Source organism: Camelina sativa, chromosome 14 (assembly GCF_030686135.1).
Source record: "Camelina sativa cultivar CO46 ecotype springtype chromosome 14, ASM3068613v1".
Lineage (NCBI taxonomy): Eukaryota > Viridiplantae > Streptophyta > Magnoliopsida > Brassicales > Brassicaceae > Camelina > Camelina sativa.
Window position 1 is genome coordinate 9,944,039 of NC_141893.1, and position 26,555 is coordinate 9,970,593.

At 33.7% G+C, this 26,555-nt stretch overlaps 3 protein-coding genes and 1 pseudogene across 4 annotated transcripts; 3 read left to right on the plus strand and 1 right to left on the minus strand.

Moving 5' to 3' along the window:
- Window positions 1–7,441: 7,441 nt before the first annotated feature.
- On the plus strand, window positions 7,442–9,068 carry LOC104740921 (ethylene-responsive transcription factor RAP2-13). The gene has a single exon (XM_019236404.2). The coding sequence runs from the start codon at window positions 7,955–7,957 to the stop codon at window positions 8,810–8,812; it is 858 nt and encodes a 285-aa protein (XP_019091949.1). The 5' UTR covers window positions 7,442–7,954; the 3' UTR covers window positions 8,813–9,068.
- A 959-nt stretch (window positions 9,069–10,027) lies between these two features.
- LOC104740922 (uncharacterized) lies at window positions 10,028–13,376 on the minus strand. Its single transcript, XM_010461659.2, has 13 exons — window positions 12,988–13,376; window positions 12,757–12,830; window positions 12,590–12,673; window positions 12,423–12,503; window positions 12,189–12,269; window positions 11,941–12,033; window positions 11,559–11,738; window positions 11,400–11,467; window positions 11,266–11,317; window positions 10,966–11,019; window positions 10,785–10,877; window positions 10,632–10,698; window positions 10,028–10,550 (listed from the first exon to the last, which is right to left on the minus strand). The coding sequence occupies exons 1-13, from the start codon at window positions 13,127–13,129 to the stop codon at window positions 10,459–10,461; spliced, it is 1,161 nt and encodes a 386-aa protein (XP_010459961.1). The 5' UTR covers window positions 13,130–13,376; the 3' UTR covers window positions 10,028–10,458.
- Window positions 13,377–14,231: 855 nt separating this feature from the next.
- LOC104743461 (putative trehalose-phosphate phosphatase C) lies at window positions 14,232–17,606 on the plus strand (annotated as a pseudogene). Its single transcript, XR_015580180.1, has 11 exons — window positions 14,232–14,426; window positions 15,001–15,141; window positions 15,224–15,295; window positions 15,403–15,486; window positions 15,576–15,632; window positions 15,728–15,826; window positions 15,900–15,977; window positions 16,063–16,132; window positions 16,972–17,042; window positions 17,115–17,207; window positions 17,335–17,606. The product of XR_015580180.1 is annotated as a putative trehalose-phosphate phosphatase C (transcript).
- Window positions 17,607–25,067: 7,461 nt separating this feature from the next.
- On the plus strand, window positions 25,068–26,285 carry LOC104740923 (F-box protein AUF2). The gene has a single exon (XM_010461660.3). It carries the CDS (start codon window positions 25,204–25,206, stop codon window positions 26,146–26,148), a length of 945 nt encoding a protein of 314 aa, XP_010459962.1. The 5' UTR covers window positions 25,068–25,203; the 3' UTR covers window positions 26,149–26,285.
- The last annotated feature ends 270 nt before the right edge of the window (window positions 26,286–26,555 follow it).

Sequence of the window (26,555 nt, forward strand, 5' to 3'; positions counted from 1 at the left end):
TCAGAGAGATTGATTACGGATAATATACTGGTGGCTCATGAAGCTGTCCATTGTTTAAACTCCAACCCGGTCATCTCTTCTCAGTTCATGGGGGTGAAGACAGACATGTCTAAAGCGTATGACCGATTGGAGTGGAGCTACCTGAGGGCATTACTGACAGCAATGGGGTTTCACACAAGATGGATCGGTTGGATTATGAATTGTGTGACAACTGTCACTTTTTCAGTGTTAATCAATGATCAACCTTATGGGATGATAACGCCACATAGAGGACTAAGACAAGTAGATCCACTCTCTCCGTTTCTTTTTGTCTTATGTACCAAAGGACTCACCCATCTGCTTAACAAGGGGCAAAGAGAAGATAAGTTTCAGGGTATAAAGTTTCATCTAGAAAAACCAGAAGTTCATCATCTGTTATTTGCAGATGATAGCTTATTTATGTGCAGAGCAAACTTGGAACAATGTGGGTTCTTGATGGAAACTTTAAGTAAGTATGGAGCGGCTACTGGACAATCAATAAACTTGAGTAAGTCTTCAATCACTTTCGGGTCCAAAATAAATCCTCTGATCAAAAGTAGCATACAGAACCGAATGGGGATCATGAAAGAAGGGGGAGCAGGGAAGTATTTAGGTCTCCCAGAGTGTTTTAGTGGATCCAAGATTGATCTGATGAATTACCTTAAGGATAGGGTCAAGGCAAAGACTTCAGGTTGGTTTTCTAGGTTCCTATCCCAAGGGGGAAAGGAAGTATTGCTAAAGTCAGTAGCTCTCTTCATGCCGGTTTTCGCTATGTCTTGCTTTAAGTTACCCAAGAAAACATGTGAGAATCTTTCTAGTGTAATGGCTGATTTTTGGTGGAGCAATTCAGAGCATGCAAGAAAGATACACTGGCTAAGCTGGGAAAAATTGTGTCTTCCTAAAGAGGAAAGAGGTTTGGGATTCAGAGATGTTCAAACTTTTAACCAAACACTCTTAGCAAAGCAAACGTGGAAGATAGTGCAGGTCCCAGACTGTCTTTTTACCCAGATCATGAAAAGCAGGTATTTTCCCTCTACAGACTTTTCATCTGCTCCTCTGGAACCTAGACCTTCGTTTGCATGGCGTAGTATCTTGTATGGAAGAGATTTACTGGTGAAAGGCCTAGTGAAAAACATTGGAAATGGAAAGACATTCAGGGTTTGGTTAGATAATTGGATTGATGATGAGGGTTTGCGCCCCCCTTAGAGAAGAAACCCGGTCTTTAACCTTGATCTGAGAATTGCTGATTTTATCGATAGAGATACTAGAGATGGGGATGTAGAAGCCTTGGATTTCCATTTCTTACCGCAGGATGTCGAGAGAATTAAAAAGTTAAAACCGGTCTCGGAGATAGAAGATTTCTATTCTTGGAAGTTTAATAAGAGTGGAGATTTTTCGATCAAGTCGGCATACTGGTTGGCGTCCCAGACTTTAAACTCGGCAATCAGGGTGGAAGCAAACAGTTTGCCCTCCACAAATCCCCTAAAAGCACAAGTTTGGAGTGTTCAAACAGACCCGAAGATAAAGATCTTCCTCTGGAAAGTATTGTGTGGAGCTTTACCGGTAGCGAATGCTTTAAATGGTAGAGGACTGAGAATAGACAACACCTGCCATGTTATGTTTACTTGTTCCTTATCCAGACAGGTATGGGCTGAATCAAGAATCCCTTCCCCGGAGTTAGGTTTTCATAATGGTTCTGTTTTCTCTAACATTCATTACTTCCTATCAAATATGAAGAATCCTTTGTGGCCTAAGGAACTAAGAAATTTTTTCCTTGGGTTATGTGGAAAATTTGGAAGAATCGGAATTTGGTGGCCTTTGAAGGGAAGAACTTTACTCCACAAGAGTCGATCATAAAAAGTAAAGAGGATTGGAGAGAATGGGTCGATGCTCAGAAGGACTCCGATGAGGAGGAAGAGGATGAAGTGAGTGAGGAAGTAAGACAACTGAGAGACAGAGAAGTGATATTGGCACAGAGAAAAGATGGATGGAAACGTCTGCCTATAAGATGGAAGAAATGCAATATTGGTATCTCGTGGTCAAATAGAAGTAAATTGTTGGGGGAAACATGTGTTCTAAGGGACCGGGAAGGTAATGTGTCGATGCATAGCAGAAGAGCCATGGATAATGTGCAGGATAAAATGGAAGCTCAACTCAGAGGAGTTTTGTGGGCTATTGAGAGCATGATAAGCCATAGGATCGAGTATGTTATTTTTGGTTTACAAGATCAGGTGTTAGTACAAGTGGTAACTAAGTTTGCGTCGTGGCCTTCATTTCGATACCAATTAAATGAGATAGGTCGACTGCTGGGATGTTTTAAGGGTAGTAAATTCTTTTTGGAAAACTTATTTTCAAATAGAGGGGCTCTTATGATAGCGCAGAGTGTCACCCAAGATTGTAGATTGCAGTAGTATGTGGCGTTGGGACATCCAAGGTGGTTACATCACCTGTTTGTGGAAGAGAAGACGTTGTCCTCTGATTGAATTTCAGTTTTTAATGGCTTCAGTAGTATTAGCCATTTTTTGTATAGGTCTAACCTGCATTATAGATTCAGACTTAGGAATTTAGAGAGTTTTTCTGGGTTGGTGATGGGCAATAGGACTGTATTTGTGGTTTGCAGGGTTTGTAAATGGAGGTTTCATCCTTTCTTATTAATATAACTAGGTTAGACCCACGCGATGCCGCGAGATACTTTTCTATACACTCGGATAAATTTAATTGTATAATTGGTTTAATTCTAATGTATGTTATGGTTTTTAAAAGCTCTAGTGTATTAACAAGCCTGCAACAAAAGAGAGAAACTTAATTAAAAAGCTGTGTACACAGCAAGAAGCTTCATGAATGTTTACACAACAAATTCGATATCTTTTGGAATCATGAGTTAGAGGACACATGTTCTCTTATCATTTAAGAGACTTCTCTTTAAATACAAAATAACAATGTAATTGTAAAAGTGAAATCAAATAATATCAGGTCATCTGCATTGGGGGAACACCTTGGGTGTTCTAAGCCTTTTTAAAATCAAAAATATAGAGAGCAGTGGGTGAAGAACATGTTGTTGGTTCTTGATGTAAAACTGATTTTGGACCAGTTCTTGGGTGACGTGGCAACTCGTGAATGGATACAATTTTTTGCAAAGGAGAAAATATTTATTTGTTTGAAGGAAGTTTTGTTTGTTTTTTTTATATATCTTTAATGTTTTTTTGTTTCATAAAAATTTAGTATTGTATTTTGAATTTTAGTGTAAGTTTTTTAAGTTTGCAATTTAAATGTTATTTTTTAAAGTTTTTAAAATTGTAATATGTTAAAGATTATTATATTATTAAATCTTATAATCTTAAACATGTTCTCCCAATAACCAACTTCTTAACAAAAGATCTAAACTAATGATCTTACGTTATTTTCATAATATTTTTACTCTAAGAATACCCAAAAATGTTCTCCCAATGCAGATGCCCTCATGAGAAGAGCTTCTTCTCCAAGTTTTATTTTCATGCTTTTCTACAAGTTTTCACTCAAAACCCTACACAACAATCGATCAAGAGACAAAGGCTGAGAGTAGTAACTGAACAAAACAAAGTTAATATACTTAGGGATTTTCACTTGGGGATCGTTTTTGTTTCTTATAACAAAACTGACACGCTTCTTGTTGTGTTTGTGAACAAGTTTACCAATACAAAACATTGATCAATACACAAATGAATATAAAATCCATGATTCGAATGGCAAAGCATCACAAACATCAATACAACAAACGAAGTTTATTTTTACCCATGTTCCACTCTTATTTTTACCAAGATCATAGAAGGTGTTTATTTTTCCTTTGTTACACTCTTAATTAAGCTTTCAATCGTACTGCATAAAGTAGCTATCTTCTAATTCAATATATTCACATTACACCCTGTGAAGAAACATAAAAATAAAAACATTATATCAAAGGTAAAAACATTATATCTAAGGCAAAATTAATAGCATATAGCAAATCATCAAACAACAACTACAACAAAACCTTCGTTGAGCTATTTACTGATGATGGTCTTAAAGAGTTTGGTCATTAGAAATCTCACACGAAGACATGGTCTCATCAACGTTTCTAACTACAAATGACTACACTATTTAAAAATCAACAATCTTACATGATCAAAAGAGATTAAAATCAGAAAACCAACTTAACCCAGTTTGATGCATAGGCGATATCTTCATGAACGATGGCTTTTGTCTACTGATTTTGCTTACCTTAGGAAATTCTCGAATCTCTTCTTCTACTTTCACGACGAGAAGTCAGAATCGCTAAACCTTTGTCTTGTTAGAGTCAAAAACTTTTTTGAAAAAAACTCACTTAAGCATACAGAGGGGCAAGAGATAGAGCCATGGATAGCACAATGGTTTATTCTTCTTCTTCACCGTGCTTCCGTGGATATATCTCCAACCGTTGATCAACTCTTCGTCTTCACCAATCGATCAACCTCTGTTTTAACGAATCACCAAATTTAGGGTTTCCGCTGCGCCACTGGAACTTGATTTTTTTAGTTTCTTATCATCATCCTCTGTTCCTCTTCTTTTTGATTCATGGTTCTGATCCCACACGCTTTGTGTGCTACATAAAACAAAAACATATAGACAAATTTGGTGTAAAACTGAAACCACACTATCAGACAAATTTGTGGCAAAATGTATCATCGCGAAGCTAAATTAACGACAAAACTAGGATGAATCCATAATAATCTAACGCAGTGAAGCAATAAAATCAGAGTCAGAAGCAAAGCAAATCCGAAAACATCATCGAACCCCAAAAAACCAATCTAACAAGGCGAAAACCCCCAAAATCGAACAATCAAAATGCTCAACACTATGAGGGTTGAAATCCTTAAGCCAATCTAATCGAACTTCAACCAAGTCAGCACCCATATCTATTGAATCTGCCATCACTGGAGCACAGATCAAGCTCGGATAGTTCACAATTTCTTTTCAGTTCTATATATATAGTTTCAAACTCAGAGAAGAACAAAATCTCAACATCAAAAGTCATAATCCAAAAGATAATTGAACATCAAAAAGGGAAAAAAGGAAGAAGAAATCACTAACATACACGTTGGAGGGTTCCATGCTTCGTCGGCACCGTTGATCGGAAAACAAAACGGGGACCGGCACACTCCTGTTTGCAGGGAAAAGAACTCGGCGGAGATTCTTAAATTTTTGTTTTCTCGATCCGTAGAAATAAATTATTGTATCCATTTTGGCAAAATTATAAATGATCTGTATTAAATGTTATAATTTGATTGATTAGCTCTTTTTACTAATGTGTTAACTTGTGTTTTATTACAAAATTTGATGTGTCAGTTGGTGAAAAATAAGGAAGTTTTATTGTATTGATACTGGTCTACAAAAAAAATCTTTTTTGCTTTTCCTTTTTCCATTTTCCATGCGTAGGTAGGAGATTATTAATATTCCACTTTTTATTTTTCCTGTTAATTAACATTTTTTATTATTTATATAGAGCTATAGCTAAATTTATTTAAGCAAAGAAAGAGTTCAAAGATAATGGTGTGCTAAACTGATTGTCAATATCTCGACAAAATAATATTCATATATGAGTGGCTTCTTGGTTCAAAGTTCAAACTCGTAGAAATCAAAAAATATATACTGTATAACAAAGTAAGAACAATAGCTCTTGGACAAGTCATTACATGTACGTAGTAGATGCAATGTTCAGAAAAGCAAGCAATCAAGAACAAAAATTATATATAATAATAATAATATATGTAAAAGACAGTACAGTACTAATCAGCATCGTAATGGTGAAACTGGCGACACGCACACGAGCCATCCACATGGGTGCCTGCCTCCTGCGCGTCTTCTCCTATAGTACTGTTTATTTTTATATTCTTAATTTTTGTTTCGGAAGTTTTACTGTTTCGGTTTAAACCTGTAGGCTGAAACATAAGAGATTTTAGATCGGATATAGAGCTTGTATATATGAATTGGTTGATCTTAGTTCTGTTTATATTAATTTTTTTTTTACTTTTTTTTGCAAAATTAAACGATTTTTAACATTTTCAACCCTGTAAACAACAGCATTATATATATATATATATACACATACATATTATTGTTGGAATTGCTATTCAAATACGAAACCATAGTATTACTCTTTTTCAAATTTGGGTCATTGCAAATTACGGAAACGCAGTCTCTCAACTTTGCAATTTACGTCACGATTACACGAAGCAATAAATTAAGCTACGCAACGACTCATCGATAGTATCATATGATGATGAAATATGTGATATTAAGTACAAATGGATGATTAAATTAATATAGGTTAATGGACATATGAGAAGTTTTCAGCCATTCATTAAAACCCTCTAGAGGCTTCTTTTTTAAAAAATTGTATGATAAATTATCTTAATAAAAAGTCTAAACCACCCATTAACATGATGATAATCATCATTACATTGAGAGCCAAAATTATTGCTAAACAATCATGAAGTCTACGTGCGTGTCTCCTGATAATTTTCTTTATTTCCGGCTTTAAATACTCATACTATTAATTTGGATTATCTCAGTTCCAATTTTTTTAAAAAAAATACATATTTTAGAAGTTTTATTGTTTTACTTTGTTTGCTTTTCTTGAGTTTCTATACCAAATTTTAATTTAATTTAATATGTCGACTAGAGTTTTTTTCATAAGTATTATTGTATTTTCTTCTTGTTTATTTAGCACATCGTTGATTAATTAGACGTACTCAGAAAAATAATAGTTGTGGCCGTTTAGATAGACGTTGAAATGTCTAAACAATGGATTAACCAAAAAAAAGTTAAACTAATCTCTTAAATCTATGGAGTTGTGTACATCCACTACGTTTTGAATTGAATAAGAGACAAATTAAAATCCTACGCACACGGAAGAAAAGAAACGTCCCGTAAAGGAGGTGTCAATGTTTGCAATGATCGAAGAAATGATTTTCCATAAAACTACCAATGTTTGTAGAATTAAAACACTTCGAAAATAGAAAATCCTTGTACAGTAGAATCATTTTAACTTGTAAAAGTTAGCTTTTGTAAAACGAAACTTGTAGAATCATCAATTCAACGACTCGTCTAGTTAGCTCAACTAAAAATATTATCTCCATCAGACGAATTAGTTTTAGGAGATCAAATTGAATAGTATATATACTTATTTAAGAAAACATGGATGAGGTTACTGTAATTCAGTAATTCATACGAGGTTATTATTATTTAAATTTTGCCAACATGCAACAATCTTTAAAAAAAAGTATCCGATGTATACTACAAAAGAACAAAAACAAAATTTATTAGACGTATTTCAGATTAATTTTTAAATTTGAGAAATACGAGGAGGAGATAAAAATAAATAAATAAATAAATAGTGATGATATTACACGCCAGGCCTCCTATATAAACAAGAGCCAAGCTGAAGAGATAAGTGTGTATCATCGGTGAGGCTGAGAGTTATTCACTTACAAATTAAAAAAACCAAACACTTGAGTGTCTTCTAACTAAAAAGTTTTTTTTTTCTTTTTCTGATTTTCTCCTGAACTTTTATTCTGTGCAAATCCACCCCCTTAGATCTGTTCTTTGATTTCTTTCTGTTTATAATCTGTCTTTGAATAGTTTTGATTTTTACTTGTTTACACAACAAATCAAACTCTTGAAACTGTTTTATAATTAAAAAGCCAGGTATTTTCTGAAAGAGATCAATCTTTTTTTATATTTTTGATCTTCTTCTTCTTTTCTTTGTAGATTGAATCGTTTGTGTGGGTATTTTTTAATTCCCTCCTCTCAAATCTACACAGAGGTTGTTTATTTTTAAACCTCTCTAGAAAAACCTTGTTCTTTACGTTTTACAAGAACCAGGAGTTTTATTTTTACTATTTTTTTACTACAAAGCTAGCTTCTAAAAATATATATATAAATGGCAACTTCTATGGATTTTTACAGTATCAGTAACACAACGTTTCACCAATCTGATCCATTCGGCGGTGAATTAATGGAAGCGCTTTTACCTTTTATCAAAATCCCTTCCAACAACGATTCATCCGCGTTTGCGTTCTCCACCGTACCCACTCCGATTCCATCATACCGGTCTGATCTCTACCAAAACCACCATCTCAGGCCTAAACCGGTTTCGATGAAACAAACCGGAGCTTCGTTGCCTAAACCGATGAAGCTATACAGAGGAGTGAGACAACGTCACTGGGGTAAATGGGTGGCTGAGATCCGTTTGCCTAGGAACCGAACTCGTCTCTGGCTCGGAACCTTCGATACGGCGGAGGAAGCTGCTTTGGCTTACGACAAAGCTGCGTTTAAGCTGCGCGGCGATTTCGCCCGGCTTAATTTCCCTAACCTCCGTCACAACGGATCCAACATCGGCGAGTATCAGCCTCTTCAGTCCTCCGTCGACGCTAAACTCGAAGCTATCTGTCAAAACTTAGCCGAGACGACGCAAAAACAGAAACAGGTGAAATCAACGAAGAAGGCTACTTCTCGGAGACGTTCGTCGTCAACCGCCGCCGTGAAACAAACGGAGACGGCGGATTCGGGAGTTAAATCGGAGGATTACTCTAGCGCTGGATCTTCGCCGACGTTGACGGAGAGCTACGGATCTGGTGGATCTTCGTCGCCGTTGTCGGATCTGACGTTTGGTGATGCGGAGGAGGAGATTCAGCCGCCGTGGAATGAGAACTTTGCGTTGGAGAAGTATCCGTCGTACGAGATCGATTGGGATTCGATTCTTCAGTCTTCTTCTTCTTCTTCGAGTCTTGTAAATTAGTTGATGCCATAGGGGTATTTTAGGGAATTTAGAAGTCTCTGCGATGGAAGTTTTTGGTCATTGCAGGGACTTTTTTTATTATTAGGGGGCTTTTGTGTTAATATTAATAAGTTGAAGTACGTTATTGTAATTATTGTTAATATCTGCGTCGGTCTGAGCTGGGTTTTTTTGTCATGCTTCGACCGTGCGAGTTTTTTTTTTTTTTTTTTTTTTTTAAATGTAATTTTTTGATTTTAATATATTCGTAGTTTTAAAATCGTTGTTTTAATTCAAAGTTAATTCTTATTAGCTTAACTTAATCTAAATTGGCGCAAAGAAAAAAAAAATACACGGTCTAGTAACTAAGTGACGATGGATGGTTTGGAATAAGCCAATAAGGTGATCTCCAATGTGGAAAAAATATCGATTAGAAAATTCCTATATTTTTTGGTTGATAGCGAAATGAAATTTACGGAGAGGCACGCATGCTCTCTCACAAGTCATATAACCCTTATGTGACCATGAAAGGCTACATTTATGAATTCGTATTATCTTGTCTTGTCCTATGAATTTCATTTGCTGCAAATAATTCTCATAGTAACAAATATCCAATTGCACGAAGGCCAAGTGGGCCAATATTAAATAATAAACACAATTTTAAAAAATAAAATCAAAAAACTTTTCTAAAATCTACAACACATTCAAATGAAAAGCACATGAAATAATAATAATAATGATAATAATAAAAGTACATTCAAAAGAAAAACAATTTCATGACAAGAGAAACAATAAAACCTCTCTAAACTAATATTCGATAAATTGATTATAAATTTAGTCCCAATTTAGAAAAATATAAAAGTTACACAATTGATAAAATAATAAGATAATAATAGAAATTTGAGAAAACTGTAAATTTTAACAAAATATTTCATATTTTAATTAGAATTTTTAAAAAATCGATGAGTATTATGATTCCAATATTATTTATTTGTGAAGATTTTAATGTATTAAGGTGTACCAACGACGTCTCATTTTATGATCTAAACTTAACAAACTTAAAACTAGGAAGTGTTGCCTTAGACACAAACATTAGTGTTGCTTAGACTGTAAATGAGGAAGCATCCTGAATCAATTTTAGTGTCTTTTTATCCGTTGCTTAAAGCTAATCTAAGAAATCACTAAACGTAGACACTAAAAAGAAAAAGGCCAGCTCAACAACATCAAACAAGATCGATATTTTTAGATTTAATCCAAACTTTTATTACTGCATATACCTATGACAAGTAGTCAAACATTTATCGTTTTCTTAAAACCCGAGACCGGCTATGGTCAGTCAAACCACAAAACATCTTGATCCAAAGATTGTATCCTTACTAGAGATTGTGTGTTTTTTAAAACAAAAACAAGCTCAAATTAAACTGAAGAAAACTCTCGTTTGAATTGGAAGATACATAATTTTACACTTTGTACGTTGCCTACGAAGAGAGATAGGGAATAGTCAAAGGCAAAAAGTTCAGATCCTTGAGAACATGTTACAGTACTACAAAACTCTTTAAATCGGTTGATCATCCAATTGTCGCCAAATACAAACCTAATGTCTAACTGTAAAAACCCGTCGTGATGATTCTCCCAGTCGCTGATGAAGAAAGTGGAGGATATTAAACAACTCAGTTGAATTTACCAATCTCCATTTTCTTCTTAATTGCTCGTTGTCCATGGTATATGAACGAATCTAGTATTCCCGATACCGTGAAGATACCTGCAAACCAAAAGGTATATATATATTTACTTTCGAATTGGATGATAACATATCAGTAGAATGTTTGATGTAATCCATTACCTCCAACTATAGCGCACACATTTGTTAGGAAGTGCAAGAACTCCACATGTTGCTCCTCAAATATCACCTAACAACAATCAAATGAAAACGTTCTTTTGAGACGTAGTTTCCATTTGTATTTATTAACACAATACCAAAAAGACTCAAACATACCTTAATTGGTGAAAGATCATAGTAAAAGAAAACACCAGGTGGGGATTGCATGCGACCTCCTTCCATACCCTGGAAATGTTCTGTCACAGAGAACTGCCAAAAACCAAAACCCATTTGTTACATTTTAACATTAAGGAAAGGTCAAGATGTTTAAACAGAGATTTGGAGATTTAGCTTTTACCTGGTTTGACTGAATCGTATTCTGGTGAACATCAGTGTATATGCTGGGTACCACCTGCAATTCCACACCACAATCATACAGCAACAATTATAGTACGCAAAAGCTAAAACCGGTGGAGAAAAGAAATTGCATTTAAGAATCTCAACAAGTAAAATATTCTCATACTTCTCTATCAGCAAGTTCAGCTAATAATTAGCCATTAAGAAATCTCACTGATGCCTATTCGAAATCATTTATCTAATGTATTGTGTACCAGGTGATAATGTTATTGATGGAAATAATGTAAGAAATGGGGCATACCTTGATAAAATATTGATATACACCACTCTGTTGCCCCTGATGCCACTGCACACTGAGAGAACCAAGAGAAAGTTTCAGAAGATATGATGATTGGAAAAGAGATAACAGTTATGGCTTGGGGACGAAGATTTTACCCATCTAGAGGGTTCACTACACCAGGGAAAAAGTCCCCAAAGGCCAACCTATTGACCGTGTGGCTAATCTGTGTACAGATATAAAGAAGTCAGGACCCATTTGAAAATATGAGCAACTTTTTAAAGGAGAAACTGAAACAAGAATAAAACTTCTCTTACATTGTAGTTGCCTTGCTGGAACAATAACATATCATGAAACTGAAAACCGGATTGATGAAAGCTTTGCCCGGGAATGAAATGAAAGTTCCCAGCAACTTTATTAACTTCCAAGAAACCGTGAACATTACAACCTTCACCTTCTTCATCTTTGACCTTTTGCACAAAGCCTTCTCTTTTACACTGAGATGGAATGAGTAAGAATTATCATATAACTAGATGGAAGGTGGATGAAACGAAAGAGCATCCATAACTAGATACATCAAGTGTTTTCTTTGGTAAATAGATCCCATTTAAATTAACACCAATAAGATATTGCTACTTTCTCCAAATCAAGGAACATGATCAACCCAATTTTGTTGATATTAAGGATATGTCAGTATACCTGGTCGATTGATTCAGGGTCTGAGAGGGCCCAACCTTTCTTTCGGTAAGCTTCACGAACTTCCTCACATGAATTACAACAAGCATCATCCGACTGTGAAGTGTAAGAAATGACATGCAAAGAGGATCAAACACATTTCACCAATTGAAAATGGGAATAACTAAATCAAAACTAGTGAACTCTGTTGGAGATTTTCTACTGCAACTGAATCGCATGTAAGAGAATATTATCGATTTAGGGAAGCTTACCAGTTCGGCTCCAAAACAGGAACCACAATATGTTTCATTGTGTTCCAACCTTCCACCATGTTTCTGTAGTGGTTTCTCAATCTGAAGATGAACAATAGCAATATGGAATTAGAGACATAACAAAGCAAAAAAATACAGAACTTCAACAATTTCCAATCGCTCAAGACTTCTTGCAATGAGATCAGATATAGCACTTGAAAATGAAAGGTCAAATCCTTTGGGAAAAAAACTAACCTTGGTATGACCAATTCCGTCTTGCTTTGCCTCAATGACATTGCCAGAAGAGTCTAATCTTCTTTTTATTATATCATGTCGCTGCAACATAATTCAAAATCAGACAAAGTGTAGACACATCTCGCAAAAACAAGAATGGAAAAGAACAATAATCAAGCAGCACATACCACATCAAGGTGCCTCTCTCCGCTAATATCCATGGAATCAAGACTTATAATCGAACATTGCAGCGCAGGGAATGTAACATCAAACTGCAAAAAATTGTATATGGTAAGTTATCGAAGGAGCTTCCTTAACAAAAAGGAGGAATCAAAGAAAATGAACAAAACTTTACATTAATGCGTAGCTTCTCTCCTCTTGATGTATCAACACGAAGCTGAGTCTCCGTCACCGGATGAATGTAAAGCTCTACACAACAAAAAAAACAAAAACCCAAAAGTAAAAAACAAAACTTTGGAGCTCCAATTCTACAAAGCATCGACCTTTAAAGCTTCCCCGGATCAAACTGGATCCAAAGCTACGAAAAAGAACAGAGTATATATATAGAAGAATCTAATGAACTTACGAAGCTCGGAGAAGAAGAGAATAAGCATGACGAGAGAAGAGACGAGGGTGATAACACCACCAGAAAGAGTACGCCTGTAGAAATCTTCATTGATTTTAGGGTAAGCGTCCAGATTCCTCAATCTATTCATCACGCCGACCATTCCCTTCCTTAACTCGCCGTTTAGGGTTTGGCTTTAGCTCTCTCTCAAACTAGTACTATTTTGACCAGAGGAGGAGATGATTCAACGGGTTAATCACAATCCCCCTGACCTTCTTTTGACCTTTCAAAGGATCTATCTCTCTCTATTTTCTCGGAATCTCCTCTCTCTCTACAAAAAAGCTCTTCCCCAAAATAAGCAAGAGAATCACAGAACCTCGCAAACGACGTCGTATCAAATATATTAAGCTCTTTATTATTTTCTCCAATTTTTGGCCTTTTGGGCTTTCATCATCATTTATGGCTCATTTAAAAATCCTTTTTTTTTTTTTTACCATTTGTAAAAGAGAAAAATATGTTTTTATTTTATTTTAAATATGAGTAATTATGAAAATGTTAGTCAAACGAATTAGCAGAATCCATTAAATGAGAAAATCTTGTTATACATATTGTTTGATCATCTTCCTTAAAATTTTAAATAATAACGATGTAAATTTCGTTGAACTTTGATTAATTTTTGTGCTTTTTAATATAATTAATACTCTCTCTGTCTCACATAGATTGATGTTTCAATAATTTCACATATATTATGAATAAGTTAAGCTTTTTATTTTTAAACTAATTTATAATTATTTTATGGTAGAAAGAGAAAACATAACCCACTAAATATTATACCACTTGAAATAAAATATTAAGTAAAAATATCATTTTAGTTTTTTCATCTAGAAAATCAATTTTTTTGACACAAAAAATATTTTCTAAAACATCAATCTATATGTGAGACAGAAGAAGTATGTTTCTATATATATATATATATAAAAAAAGTCAATAGTCTGATGCTTTTTTTTCCCTCATGCATGAACCTTTTAACAGTCACACAACTGGAAACTCCATATGCATAGGTAAACACTGACTAAATAATGATTTATTCAAAGATATGTATTTATTTTCTATATTACCAAAATATTTACTTAATTAGGAGAATAGATTCTATATTTATGAAATCATTAAATATCATGCGCATGTCATCTTCTATAAATTAGCTTTTACTTATATATATGAGCCTATAAAGAGTAGTTTGTGCAACCACTGAGAAAATAGATTGTAGCCTCTAGCTAGTGTTTTCGCCACCGCCGAGTTACTCTTACCTCTCTCAGTTCGTTGACATGAAGATTAAGAATGTTACCGGAAAGGTCGAAACTTTGGTCGATTCGTTGAGGGATTCGTCTCCGACACGTATCAGATCTTCCTCCTCTGATGAACTCGTATCCGAGAAAGATGGCGAGATAAGCTCCTGGATTGTAAGTTATTATATTTTGTTATATAGTATGAAATTTATAAATTTGTTTCGTTAATTTTTTAATATTTGTTTCATTTACGTTTTAATCTTTCAAATGATGTCGTCTGAAATTTATTTTCTTCTAAGTTTTCGTTTTCTAATTTGTATCTATGTCTAATACCTCTATATATCCTAGTATATAATTTACAATTTATTTTCCAATACGGATTCCAGTATTTAGAATCTATTAGCTTAGATAAGAGATGTTGGATCATCGAGCACCTATATATTGTTTTTTTTATAAATATAAATAACAGAAAATAAACCAAACGTTGATGGTTTAACGGTAAAAAGTTAGAAGACAATATATAAATTCAATTTTTCTATAGGTTCAATATTTGCCGTAAACACATTCTTTGACTAATCGAATTAATATGTTTTAGGTTTATTAGAAAAAAAAAAAAAAAAAAAAAAAAAAAAAGAATCTAAGTATGGGCTATTTGATGACTACATTCTTCATGGGGTGATAGTCGGGTCTCAGTCGCACCTGGATTTTAGGCTCTTTTTTTGTAGTAATTTTAATTTTTGGATTTTAGGCTCGTCATCCGTCGGCATTGGATATGTTCGACAAGATCATGAGTGACGCAGAAGGCAAACAAATTATCATGTTTCTTGATTACGACGGAACTCTCTCACGAATCACTTAAGATCACGACAGAGCTTACATAACGGACGAGGTTTTTTCTTTCTGTTGATTTTGCTAATTCATGTTATGGTTTGAGTTTAGTTCTTGAGCGCTAAAATAGATATATTTTGTAGATGCGTGATGTTGTAAAGGAAGTGGCATTACATTTCAAGACTGCGATCATAAGCGGCAGAAGCACAGACAAAGTAAACTCTCCATCAACAATAATATATTTGATTTTGCTACGTGCATGTGTATAGATGTAGTAAACTGTATAATGTTACATGAGATATGTTTTTGTTTTTTTTTTCAGGTTCAGAGTTTTGTGAAACTCGCTGGAATCCACTACGCCGGGAGCCACGGCATGGACATTAAGGGTCCGACAAATACTGATGAGGTTTTTTATTTATATTTTTGGTCAATTTTCCCGAAAATTTGTGAGACAAGATTTGTTGTAATACTATCTGATTAGTCGGGTCATTGCAGAGTAATCAAGAAGTCATGTTTCAACCTGCAAGTGACTATTTACCAATGATCGACGAGGTTCCCTTTTGTAGTTTCGTCATCTTTAGTTTGTTTACTTCAATCGTGACGAACTAAAAACGAGAATTTGATTTGTTTACTATATACAATTTCAGGTGGTTAATGTTTTAAAGGAAAAAATAAAATGTATCTCTGGAGCTACGATTGAGCACAACAAGTTTTGTCTATCGGTACATTTTCGTCGCGTTGAGAATGTAGGAAACAGAAAAAAAATAAGTGTTGTCTCCGATAACGTACTAAATGATGTAACATGTTTGTGCTCCACAGGGATCGGCTGCATTAGCGGAGCAAGTGAGATTGGTTCTCATTGGTTATCCGAAGTTGAGACTGACCCATGGCAAAAGGGTAACATTTGACTAGTCACGTAAGTTAAATTTTCAAATGTAATGTATTATTGTATTAAACCCTAAATATTAATCGATAAAAACAGGTGTTAGAACTCCGACCTTCCATCAAATGGGACAAGGGAAAGGCTCTCGAATTTTTGCTAAACTCATTAGGTGTGTGATCTGTTTTTCTTTCTTTTAAGATTTGATATTTTTTTGTTAATGTTATTTTAGATCTGTTAATCTGAAAATATGTTTGGTTAAATTAAAATACAGTAAAACCTCTATAAATTAATAATGTTGGGACCAAGACATTTTATTAATTTATAGTGATATTAATTTATCTATAAATTAATAATAATTATTTTATAGTGTAAATTAATAATTATTAATTTATAGGTATATTTTTAATTGTTTAATTTTTAAAAAACTATGAATTGAGATAATTTTTGCAAAATAAGATTAGAATTTTGGATGTTGTAAATTTTATGGTATTGGAATTGAATTTGAAATAATTAAAAAATATTATTGACAATGAATTACAAATATTATAGACAAATTCACTTATACATATGACATAAATATTCAAATTTATGAATAAGAATATCAATTCTCGTATTTTAATAGTCTATCAAACTATAAAAATGTAAATGATGCATATTTAGAAATTGAAAATTTTAAAAAGTTTTAGCTGTTTTATGAAATGTTATAGAATATTTTATATATATCATTATAGTTTGAAGATACAACATAACAATTTTTTATATATATAAGGTTTAAGAGAAACATACTTTACTATATCAGCATATATATATATATATTTACATGATTATTAATTTATGATATTATTGGGACTAAATTTTACATGGGAATTTCAAAAAAAAATATTATCTTATTATCTTATCGAATTTTGTTAATTTTTACACTGTCCCGACTTGGGACTAGTAAAATTTATTAATTTATAGTGTTTATTAATTTATAGAATATTAATTTATAGAGTTTTTACTGTATAGGATTAGCAGAATCTGAAGATGTGTTACCGGTTTACATTGGGGATGACCGTACTGATGAAGATGCATTCAAGGTACACTAACCAAAACACCATCGTGCATAGTTGATTTAGGATGTGATATTGACGCCATAAACGTATTTATAGGTTTTATGTGAAAGGGGACAAGGTTTTGGGATTGTCGTCTCAAAAACTATGAAGGAGACCTACGCCTCATACTCTCTCAAAGATCCATCTCAGGTATGTTCTTTCATGATTTAAAATAATAAAATATATGAAGTGGATATAAGATTTATACTTCATAGTCACTAGCTAATTAATTAATTGTAGTGTTATACTAACTGCAATGTTATAATGTGCGATGCAGGTTAAAGAATTTCTGGAGCGTTTGGTAAAGTGGAAGAAACAAAAACTTGGAGGAGAAGATGAAGAAGAAGTGATTCGTTAGACAGATGAAGTACTTTGTGTGTCTCGTAGCAAACTAAAAGGAGAGACCTTAACTTTTAGATTTTAAATTAAGTTGCTTCAATGAATAATACTGAAAGTACTAAACTTGTCATCAATACAGTCTTGTAAAAGTATTTACATGAATTTTCTTCTATAAGATTTTAGTGTTTTGGTTCTGGTCATTAGTCATCATCGAATTTTATGTGTCATTGTCATTGGCAATGTTTAAACCAATTGGTCGGAAAATATATTAATTACTAATCAACATGTATGTAAAAAATTATGTGATTATTTGAGAACAAATTCTTTTAATAATGAAAATAGACTTGTACAGTAAAATCTCTATAAATTAATTTATAGGTATATTTTTGTAACATCCGCGAACCGGAATCTCGGTTTAGGAGATGCATCGATCGATCGATGCATTATGTACATTGGTCGATGCAATGCTGGTTTTCGCGAACAAGTTTAAGCTAAACGTTGCGTTTTGGGGTTGGGGAAACCCTGAAATCGTTTATAAAAGGGGAAATTCGAGGGTTTGGTCGAGTTTACCCGTTTCTGGAGAAAAAGAAAGAGAGAAAGAAGTTCTTGAGTGTTTTTGGGAGTTTTGAGAGATTTGAGGCTGTTCCTGTAGAGATCTGTAGCTCGGATCATTGTAGGAGCTTCCTACGAGTATAAATCTTTGTTTGAGGTTCAAAATTTTCTTGGCAAAGGTGAGTGCATGACCATGGTTTATCTAAGCTTGAGATTTTCTCTGATCTGCTTGTTTATGTGTTTATTTTGCTTGTTAGAATGTTGGTGAGTCGCAAGAGGCTTTGGAAAGCTTTTTGTGGCTTTGGTTTATGTGTTTTGGTGGTTTAGGGACGGATATCCGGCGAGAAGCTTCGGGGACAAACGATGCTCGGCATGTGCATTGGTCGATGCACTTTGTTTGTCGGTCGATGCAATTAGGGATTTCGTGTAATATTGAGCATGCGTCGGTCGATGCAGTGTGAGTGTCAGACGATGCAAGATGATCCTTGCATTGGTCGATGCAATCTTGTGTCGGTCGATGCGACCCCAGTTGGTGTCGGTCGATGTATGGGTTGGTCTCGGTCGATGCAGTTGTCTGGTTTGTTGTTTGATGTTTAGAGATATCTCAATTGCTTGTGTGTATAGCTCAGTAGATGGGAGGATTGCCTCACTGAATGTTTATAAAACACTCACGCATCTCATATGTGTTGTGGTGCAGGTAAAGGCAAAGTGTGATCGTGAAATCAAGGTGATGAAGAGGAGGATGTTCTAGTGGCTCGTTGTTTGTGGTCTGACTTTTGTTAGGTTGCTAGAGTTGGGTAATTATAACATTGCTAGGTTGCTGGTTTTATGTTTTATGACTCTGTTGGATTGAATTACTGGTTATTGATTTATTATTTATTGATCATTGGTTTAAAGTTAATGGTATTGTTTTTGTTCCGCTGTTTGGTTGTTTGTGGTTAGGTGGCTAGTGGGTATGAGACCACTAGTTAATTAGTTAATTATTATTATTAAAAAAACGGGTCGGGTCGTTTCAATTTTTAATTGTTTAAATTTTTAAAAATTATGAATTGAGACAAATTTAGCAAAATAAAATTAGAATTTCGGATGTTGTAAATTTTATGGTATTGTATTGAATTTGAAATATTTTAAAAACATTATTGACAATGAATTACAAATACTATAGACAAATTCACTTATACACATGACATAAATATATTCAAATTTATGAATAAAAATATCAATTGTCATATTTTAATAGTAAATGATGCATATTTAAAAATTAGAAATTTAAAAAAAAAATAGCTGTTTTTAAGTAATGTTATAGAATATTTTATAGTACTATAGTTTGAAGATACAACATAACAATTGTTTTTTAGATATGAGGTTTAAGAGAAGCATACTTTATTATATCAGCATATATATTCAAATTTTTGTTTTGTAACAACGAAAGTAACAAGTGATAATATGTTTAACAACACAGTACCAGAACCGATGAAATCTGTAGCCATATTAGCCGTTTTATAGGTTACCGCCATTCCCTACAGCGGGTTGAGCTTTAAATCTTTCAATTGATACTGAATCGCTCCATCGTCTTCTGAAGATATTTCTTTTCCTTTTCCCTTCTGATCAGAGACTCTCTTCTTTATCTCGTTGTCGTCTCCTTTGGAAGGATCAGAAGGACAAATGTTTTTGCCTCTTAACGTGTTGAATATAGGAGCTTTTTCATCTTTTGAGGAGCGGTAACTAAGGGAGAAGAGCGACCTGGATTTGTGAATATGTTCAATTAACGCCCAACCTTTGATGCCATATGATCTCCTTGTATTGGCTCATCATTCTTACTGATTTCATATCTGAGGTATACCTTCGATGTGCGGATATGATCTTCATCATATTTGAGAGGATTTCCATATGATCTTGACCATCTAATGGTCGTACCTCCCACTCGGAATTTAGGGTAGTTTGGGGTGCTTTTTTTTATGGAAAAACAACCAAGCTCGCTCCAATTCTTGGTGTTGATAATCAAAATTTAAAATGCTCAATTCTCTTGGATGTTTTTGGAAGATCTCAACGTCTTCAATCTCTGGGATTCCAGAAGCTACATCATCCCTTTCTCAGCAACACAACCACAATCCGATAGATTTTTTCTCTGTCAATATTGAAGAAACTGTCCACAACCACATGTTTTAATAATATTTTAAGATCTAACTGTTAGATAATCAAGATTTCTAATCCTTTTTTTGTCAATTATGATTTCTTATTCATAAAATGCTTAGATATATAAATTTTAAGAGTGTTTTGGTAATAAGTCACCATCGTTTTCCAAAGTAAATAAGCCATCGTTTATTAAACAAGAAAATATTTCAAGTTATTTGGTCTATGAGTTAAACAAGAAAACATATTAACTACTGGTCTAATATTACCAATTTATAGATCATGGATGTCAATTATCTATTTAGAATTTATAAATAGATCATGTATTTCTTTTACACACAAAAATAAACTTATAATAATAGATTAATTTCTAATCAAGGACATAATTTCTCTCCAAAAATGTAAATGTTCAACAGTGAGAAAGTTAGTATTCTTGATTTTTTAATCAACTACAAATGTATATTAGAAAAATAAACTCACTCACATTCTTGTGAGACTTTTTTGTGTACATACCTTGTACTCCATAATCCATTTTTGTATTTACCGTAAAAACTATTAATTTGATTAACCAGGTGTTAGAACTCCGACCTTCCATCAAATGGGACAAGGGAAAGGCACTCGAATTTTTGCTAAACTCGTTAGGTGTCCAAATTGAGTGACAAGAAAGTTGCCATTTGTAGCTGTTTTTTCGTCTCGTATGTTTGTCTTTTGTTTGCCCCAATTTTCTCTCATGTCTTAGTGTATGTGTTTGTCTTGTGTTTGTGTAATATAAATGACGTGTGTTTCTTTACTTTATGTGAAATTTACTATTTTTGTTTTATTATTTTGTCCCAACAATTGTTGCTAGAGTTGGCCCTGTGTTTTTGTAAACAACAGCTAGTTGCCATTTGCCATTTGTAAACAAAGAGACGAAAAAAACATTACAAAGATATAAATTTGGTTGTTGTACCCATTTATTATTATTATTATTATTATTGGGCATATTCAAATAATTTTTTATAAAGAAGATGTTGTTATGATATGGAAAAGCTAATAATACTGATGATTTCCTTTGTTTAACCTCTTTTAATCAACCAAAACATACAGTAAAACCTCTATAAATTAATAAGATCGGGAACATGAAATTTTATTAATTTATAGAGGTTTTAATTTATCGATAAATTAATAATATTATCGATAAATTAATACTTTATTAATTTATGAAGAGATTTTCTCGTTTTTCTATTGAAATTTTTTTATTACAAAATAAAATACTTTTGTTATCATTCACATTATTAAAGAATTTTCTTGATTTATAATCTTGGTTATCGTAATAGGATGAATGTTAATTGTTTAATAAATTATCTAGATAAAAATAAGAAATGTTAGAGTTTAGAAAAATTGTTACTACTATCCTTCATAGTAATGATGAAGTCGCATAAGATATTGCGGTACCTTTAAAACCAATTATTAAAGAAGCAATTATCGCATCTATGACTCTTCACAATTTATGGATGCGATTTGAGAATACAACAATGAAAAAATTAGAGATGAGCTTCAACAAAAATGCAAATTCAAGAATAGACAAACAACAATAGAGTCATATTTCACTAGATTTTCTTAGATATATATATATATATATATCAGTTTATATGATTATTAATTTATGATATTGATGGAACTACATTTTTACATAGGATTTCAAAAAAAATTATTATTTTATCGAAATATGTTATTTTTTACACCGGTCCAACTAAGGACCAGAAGAACCTATTAATTCATAGCGAGTATTAATTTATAGAAATTCTACTGTACATAACAGATCCCTGCTATATGCGGAATTACACGATTTCTTGGACTCGAATTTCGGTGAGATATATTGGAACATGGTCTGGTGATTATAAATATTTGACCACTAGCAATGTTATAATCTGCGATGAAGGTTAAAGAATTGATGGAGCGTTTGGTAAAGTGGAAGAAACAAAAACTTGGAGGAGAAGATGAAGAAGAAGAAGTGATTCGTTAGATAGATGAAGTACTCCGTGTGTCTCATAGCCGGTCCTTGTATACATGGGACTAGTAGCAAACTAAAAGGAAAAACCTTAACTTTTGGATTTTAAATTATTGTTTCAATGAATGATACTGAAGATAACTTGTCATCAACACAGTCTTGTAAAAGTATTTACATGAATTTCTTTTATAAGATTTAGTGTTTTGGTTATGGTCATTAGTTATCATCGAATTCCATGTCTCATTCTCATCGGCAATGTTTAACGCAATTGGTTGGAAAATATATTAATTACTAATCAACATGTTTGTCTTTGTCCAAAAAAAAAAAAAAAAACTAATCAACATGTTTGTAAAATTTTATGTGATTCTTTGAGAACAGATTCTTTTAATAATGAAAATAGACTTGTATATGGTCACAACTCACTGCAATTTAAATAAATAAAAAAATTGTTTGAGAAAACAATTTAAATAAATATTTTTTGATCTCATCTACTTTATTAAACTATGCGAATGTATAAATTAACAAATAGAGTATATGATAGTTCGCGGTTCAGTTAATGTTGACGTTTTCGGGTAAATGACAATAAAAAAAACTAGAACCCAGCCGTGCGGTGTAAACAAAAATATGAATCTATATAAAGATGTATATTACTCAATAAGCTAATGATTAAAATCGTCTTAATCTATAGTTTAGTCGTTGTCAAGTCTGAGTTGTGTAGCGGCAAGTCCGGAATTAAAATCCTATTATTCCTATCCACTTCCCATAATATACTCTATTGCATTTTTAAAATGTTAGGATTGGTATTATTTTTTAAAACTATTCAGGTTAATAACTTAGATTAAAAGACCTAGAGTTATTATTATTTATTTTTTAATTTCCTGATAGCTTAGGGAATCAAAAATTTAAAAATATAGTGTCGACAGAATGTATTCCTTTTCCTAGCAAAGCATATTCCATTGTTTTTAAAAAACCAATTAGAAAAACTAGAATTCAACTTAACCCCTTTGATTTTTAAATATTCCGTCTGGGATATTATATCCAGTTGAAAGAATCTTTTATTATATATTTTGGATCCATTCGTTTTCTAATTTTGTCTTTAGGACAAAGCAAATATTTCGTATTGAATCTGATGAATACAAATGCCAAGTGGACAAGTTTACAAACCCACAAATTAAGAATCAGCATATGGTAAAACTTATTCATCCATCCATTCCATAACCTTCTACCTTTGACACTAAGGGTTTGAATGGTAACTGCAGTTAAGACGGCCAAATCTGTCTGCGATCTAGAGCGTTCTATTTTTAGGTAGTAAATGGTTGTCACGGACCCAATGGTTTTGTCCATTTGTGGTTTTATTCACATTTTAGTTACCATTCAGCTTCTATCATCAGTAAAATGGACATAAAAAATATATATATTAAAAAACTGAAAAAGCAAAAATTGACAGATAAATAGAAGGACCGCAGCTAGAAGCAGTACATGCAACAAAAGAGGAGTGGACGCGTCCACTGCAAAGTGGTTTGCTTTTGACTGACCAATCAAAACTTTTTTTTTTCTTTTGAATTTAATTTGTTTTTGTATTTTGTCTTTATAAACGGGAAGAACCAAACTGCTTCCACCATTTACTCTTATATTTTGCTACCGAATTTCACTACAAACAATACACAAAAAAAATCTTTTCAACATTTTTTTTCTTTGTTCAGCTTCATCATTATAAAAAAAGGTTTTAGCATTAATCAAGGTAAATAATATCTCTTTTCATATTTTCATCTTTTTAATATGTTGTATTAAGGAAATTTAAAATTTTTAAAAAATTATAATAATATTTAGAATAGAATAAAAGTAGTCTAATTTGTCTGCCTTTTACCATTCGGCTCATAAAACCGTCTTTTGGGTCCACTTCAACCGCTTTGTCCGCTTTGATCACTCCAACCGCTTTAATGCTGTTTTGTCCGCTGTGTTCGTTGTGTCCGCTCCGTTTTGACCATTGTTACCATTCAAACCCTTAAAGCAGACAATAGACCGCTGCGGACCAACTCTATTTGTATGCAAAAGCGGTCCGCAGTTGGTCCGCTGCGGTCTTGTCTCTATTTTATTTGGACCGCACCACTACGAACTACATTTACTAAATGGTAAATAAAAACTGGTTCAGTCTGCAGATAGGTTTATCCGTCCCAACTGTTGCAACCATTCACCCTCTAAACCACCCACCACTAGACCATCATCATCAGATCACCACCATTTTAATTAGTCGTTTTAACATTAAAACTTAAAAGTGACGTTGTTATAAACATTGTTAATTATCACTGATAAGGAAGTTACAATTCAAGATGACAATAAATATTAAATATCACTAACATTCAACTAAAAGCTTTTTAAATGTGCACGGAGCATTGCAAATTTTTTAATTGCTGATAATATTCCTCATTAAAGAAAAAGGGAATTTCTTCATTGATTCTACGAATAGAAAATGTGTTGTATCTAATTTAAATATACAATGTGACCCTTCGATCCCTTCCAGAGGCCAAAAAGTTCAGATTTGCATTCATCGTACATAGAATGATAGAAGTATTTGTTAAATTTGGTCCATTCAATTTCGCAGTAATGTCTAATCTATATATTCTTGTTAGTAAATTGATATAAGAAGATTTGAATCAGGTGATCAAGAAAAAAAAGATATGAATGGAATATAAGATTCAATTATATGATTCTTCTTCGATAATGCCTGGTAATGGATCGAGATAATTGTAAACAATGTTAAAAGCAGCGTGGACCGTTCGATCAAGAACGCTTATAGAGACCGTCCGATGTCTCGTTTTGAAAACATCAAACGAAAAAAAACAAAAACAAAAATATATTTCTAATTTTGTTATTCGATTTTCCCAAATAAAAATATCATTAAAGGACGGCATTGAATCTGAAAGTGACATGCCTAAAATGATTCTTCTTTGTTCTTTCTAATTTTTATTTTTTATAATATAAAAGTAAATATATTAAAACCCTTCATCCTCCTCTTCCTTATTTAAACTCCTCTGTTACACTCTCCAAACTCTTAAGCAAAATTAATTGAAAGTGAAGAGAAAAAAAAAACACACAGAGAGTCTCTCTTTTGTTTAGAAGTTTCTTAAAATAATGGACGTTTTTGATGGCCTTCCCGATCCGATCATCGTCGACATCTTGAACAAAGTTGGTGACGTTAGAACCATACTTCGTTGCAGCTCCCTCTCCAAACGTTTCAACTCGCTTGTACCTCAGTCCGAGTCACTCATCCTCCGACTTGACCACTCCGAGTCCGATTCACCCAACATTTTCCGATCTTTATTCAACTCCTTTCATGGTCTCCTCTCTCTTTTCTCTAAACCGGCCAAACCGATCCCAACCACGGCTCTATCTCCGAGTCACCCTTCCAAGATTCTCTCACGTTTCGACAAGATCCGGAGTTTGGACGTCGAGCTTCCACGTGGCGATGTAAAACTCGACAAAGGCGCTGCCGTTAAGTGGAAAGCCGAGTTTGGGAAAACTCTCAAGAGCTGCGTCGTCGTTACCTTCCGTTCCGCCGCAACCGTGTCTCCTCCCGTCGTCGTCGACGGTGAGTCGGACGCCGAGTTCGTGAATGGACTGAAGACGCGCGTCGTGTGTACGATAAACTCCTTGATGGCTGCGTCGACCCGTCATTACTTGATGAGCGAAGTCGTGAAGGAGCATGAGGCGATGGAGAGTTTGGTTATACGTGACGTAGAAGGAGAAGGGATGGTGGTGATGGACGCTGAAGGGCTTAGAGAGTTCAGATCGGCGCGTGGGGAATACGAGGAGGGGCGCGTGGTGAGAAACCGGAGGAGTGTGGTACCGAGCGTGAAGATGAGTATGAGACACGCGCCGTCGGTTAAGCTTAAGAGTAGTGGCGTATGTTTAGAATCCGCGACCCTCGTGATCGTACGGCCAAGCGGAGTAGAATACGACGTCGGAGATGATGCTGAGCTGGCGACGGAAGCTTTCGCCGGAAACTGTATGTACGGTGAAGCGGTCGTCGCTTTGTTAAAGTGTAAGAAGACGGCTTTAGAGATGAATTCATTTTAAATTAAAACTTTTGTTGGGCCTTGTAATGGGCCTTTTGGATGATGCTTGTAAAATATGTTTTTCTTTTCTCTCTCTCTCTCGTGTGCCGTGTGCGCATTTTTATAATACGGTGTACAAATAAAAGTTGGCTTTACACTTTTCTTGGCGTTCAAATTTGGTTAATCGTTCGAAGCATATACGGATTTTGATCCTTGCGACAAAAAGATTCATTAACATGGCATGAATGGTACCTAAAAACGTCAGAAGTTTTACTATAAAAAACGTCAACCAATCCATGTTGCATCTTGTGATCAGTTTAGTTTATATTTGGAAACCGATGTAGCTTAAAAAGTACACAAGCACAGTATGAAAGATACATATACATTGTTCTAATAGGCTAATAGCCTATTTAAAGAGTTATTAAAACG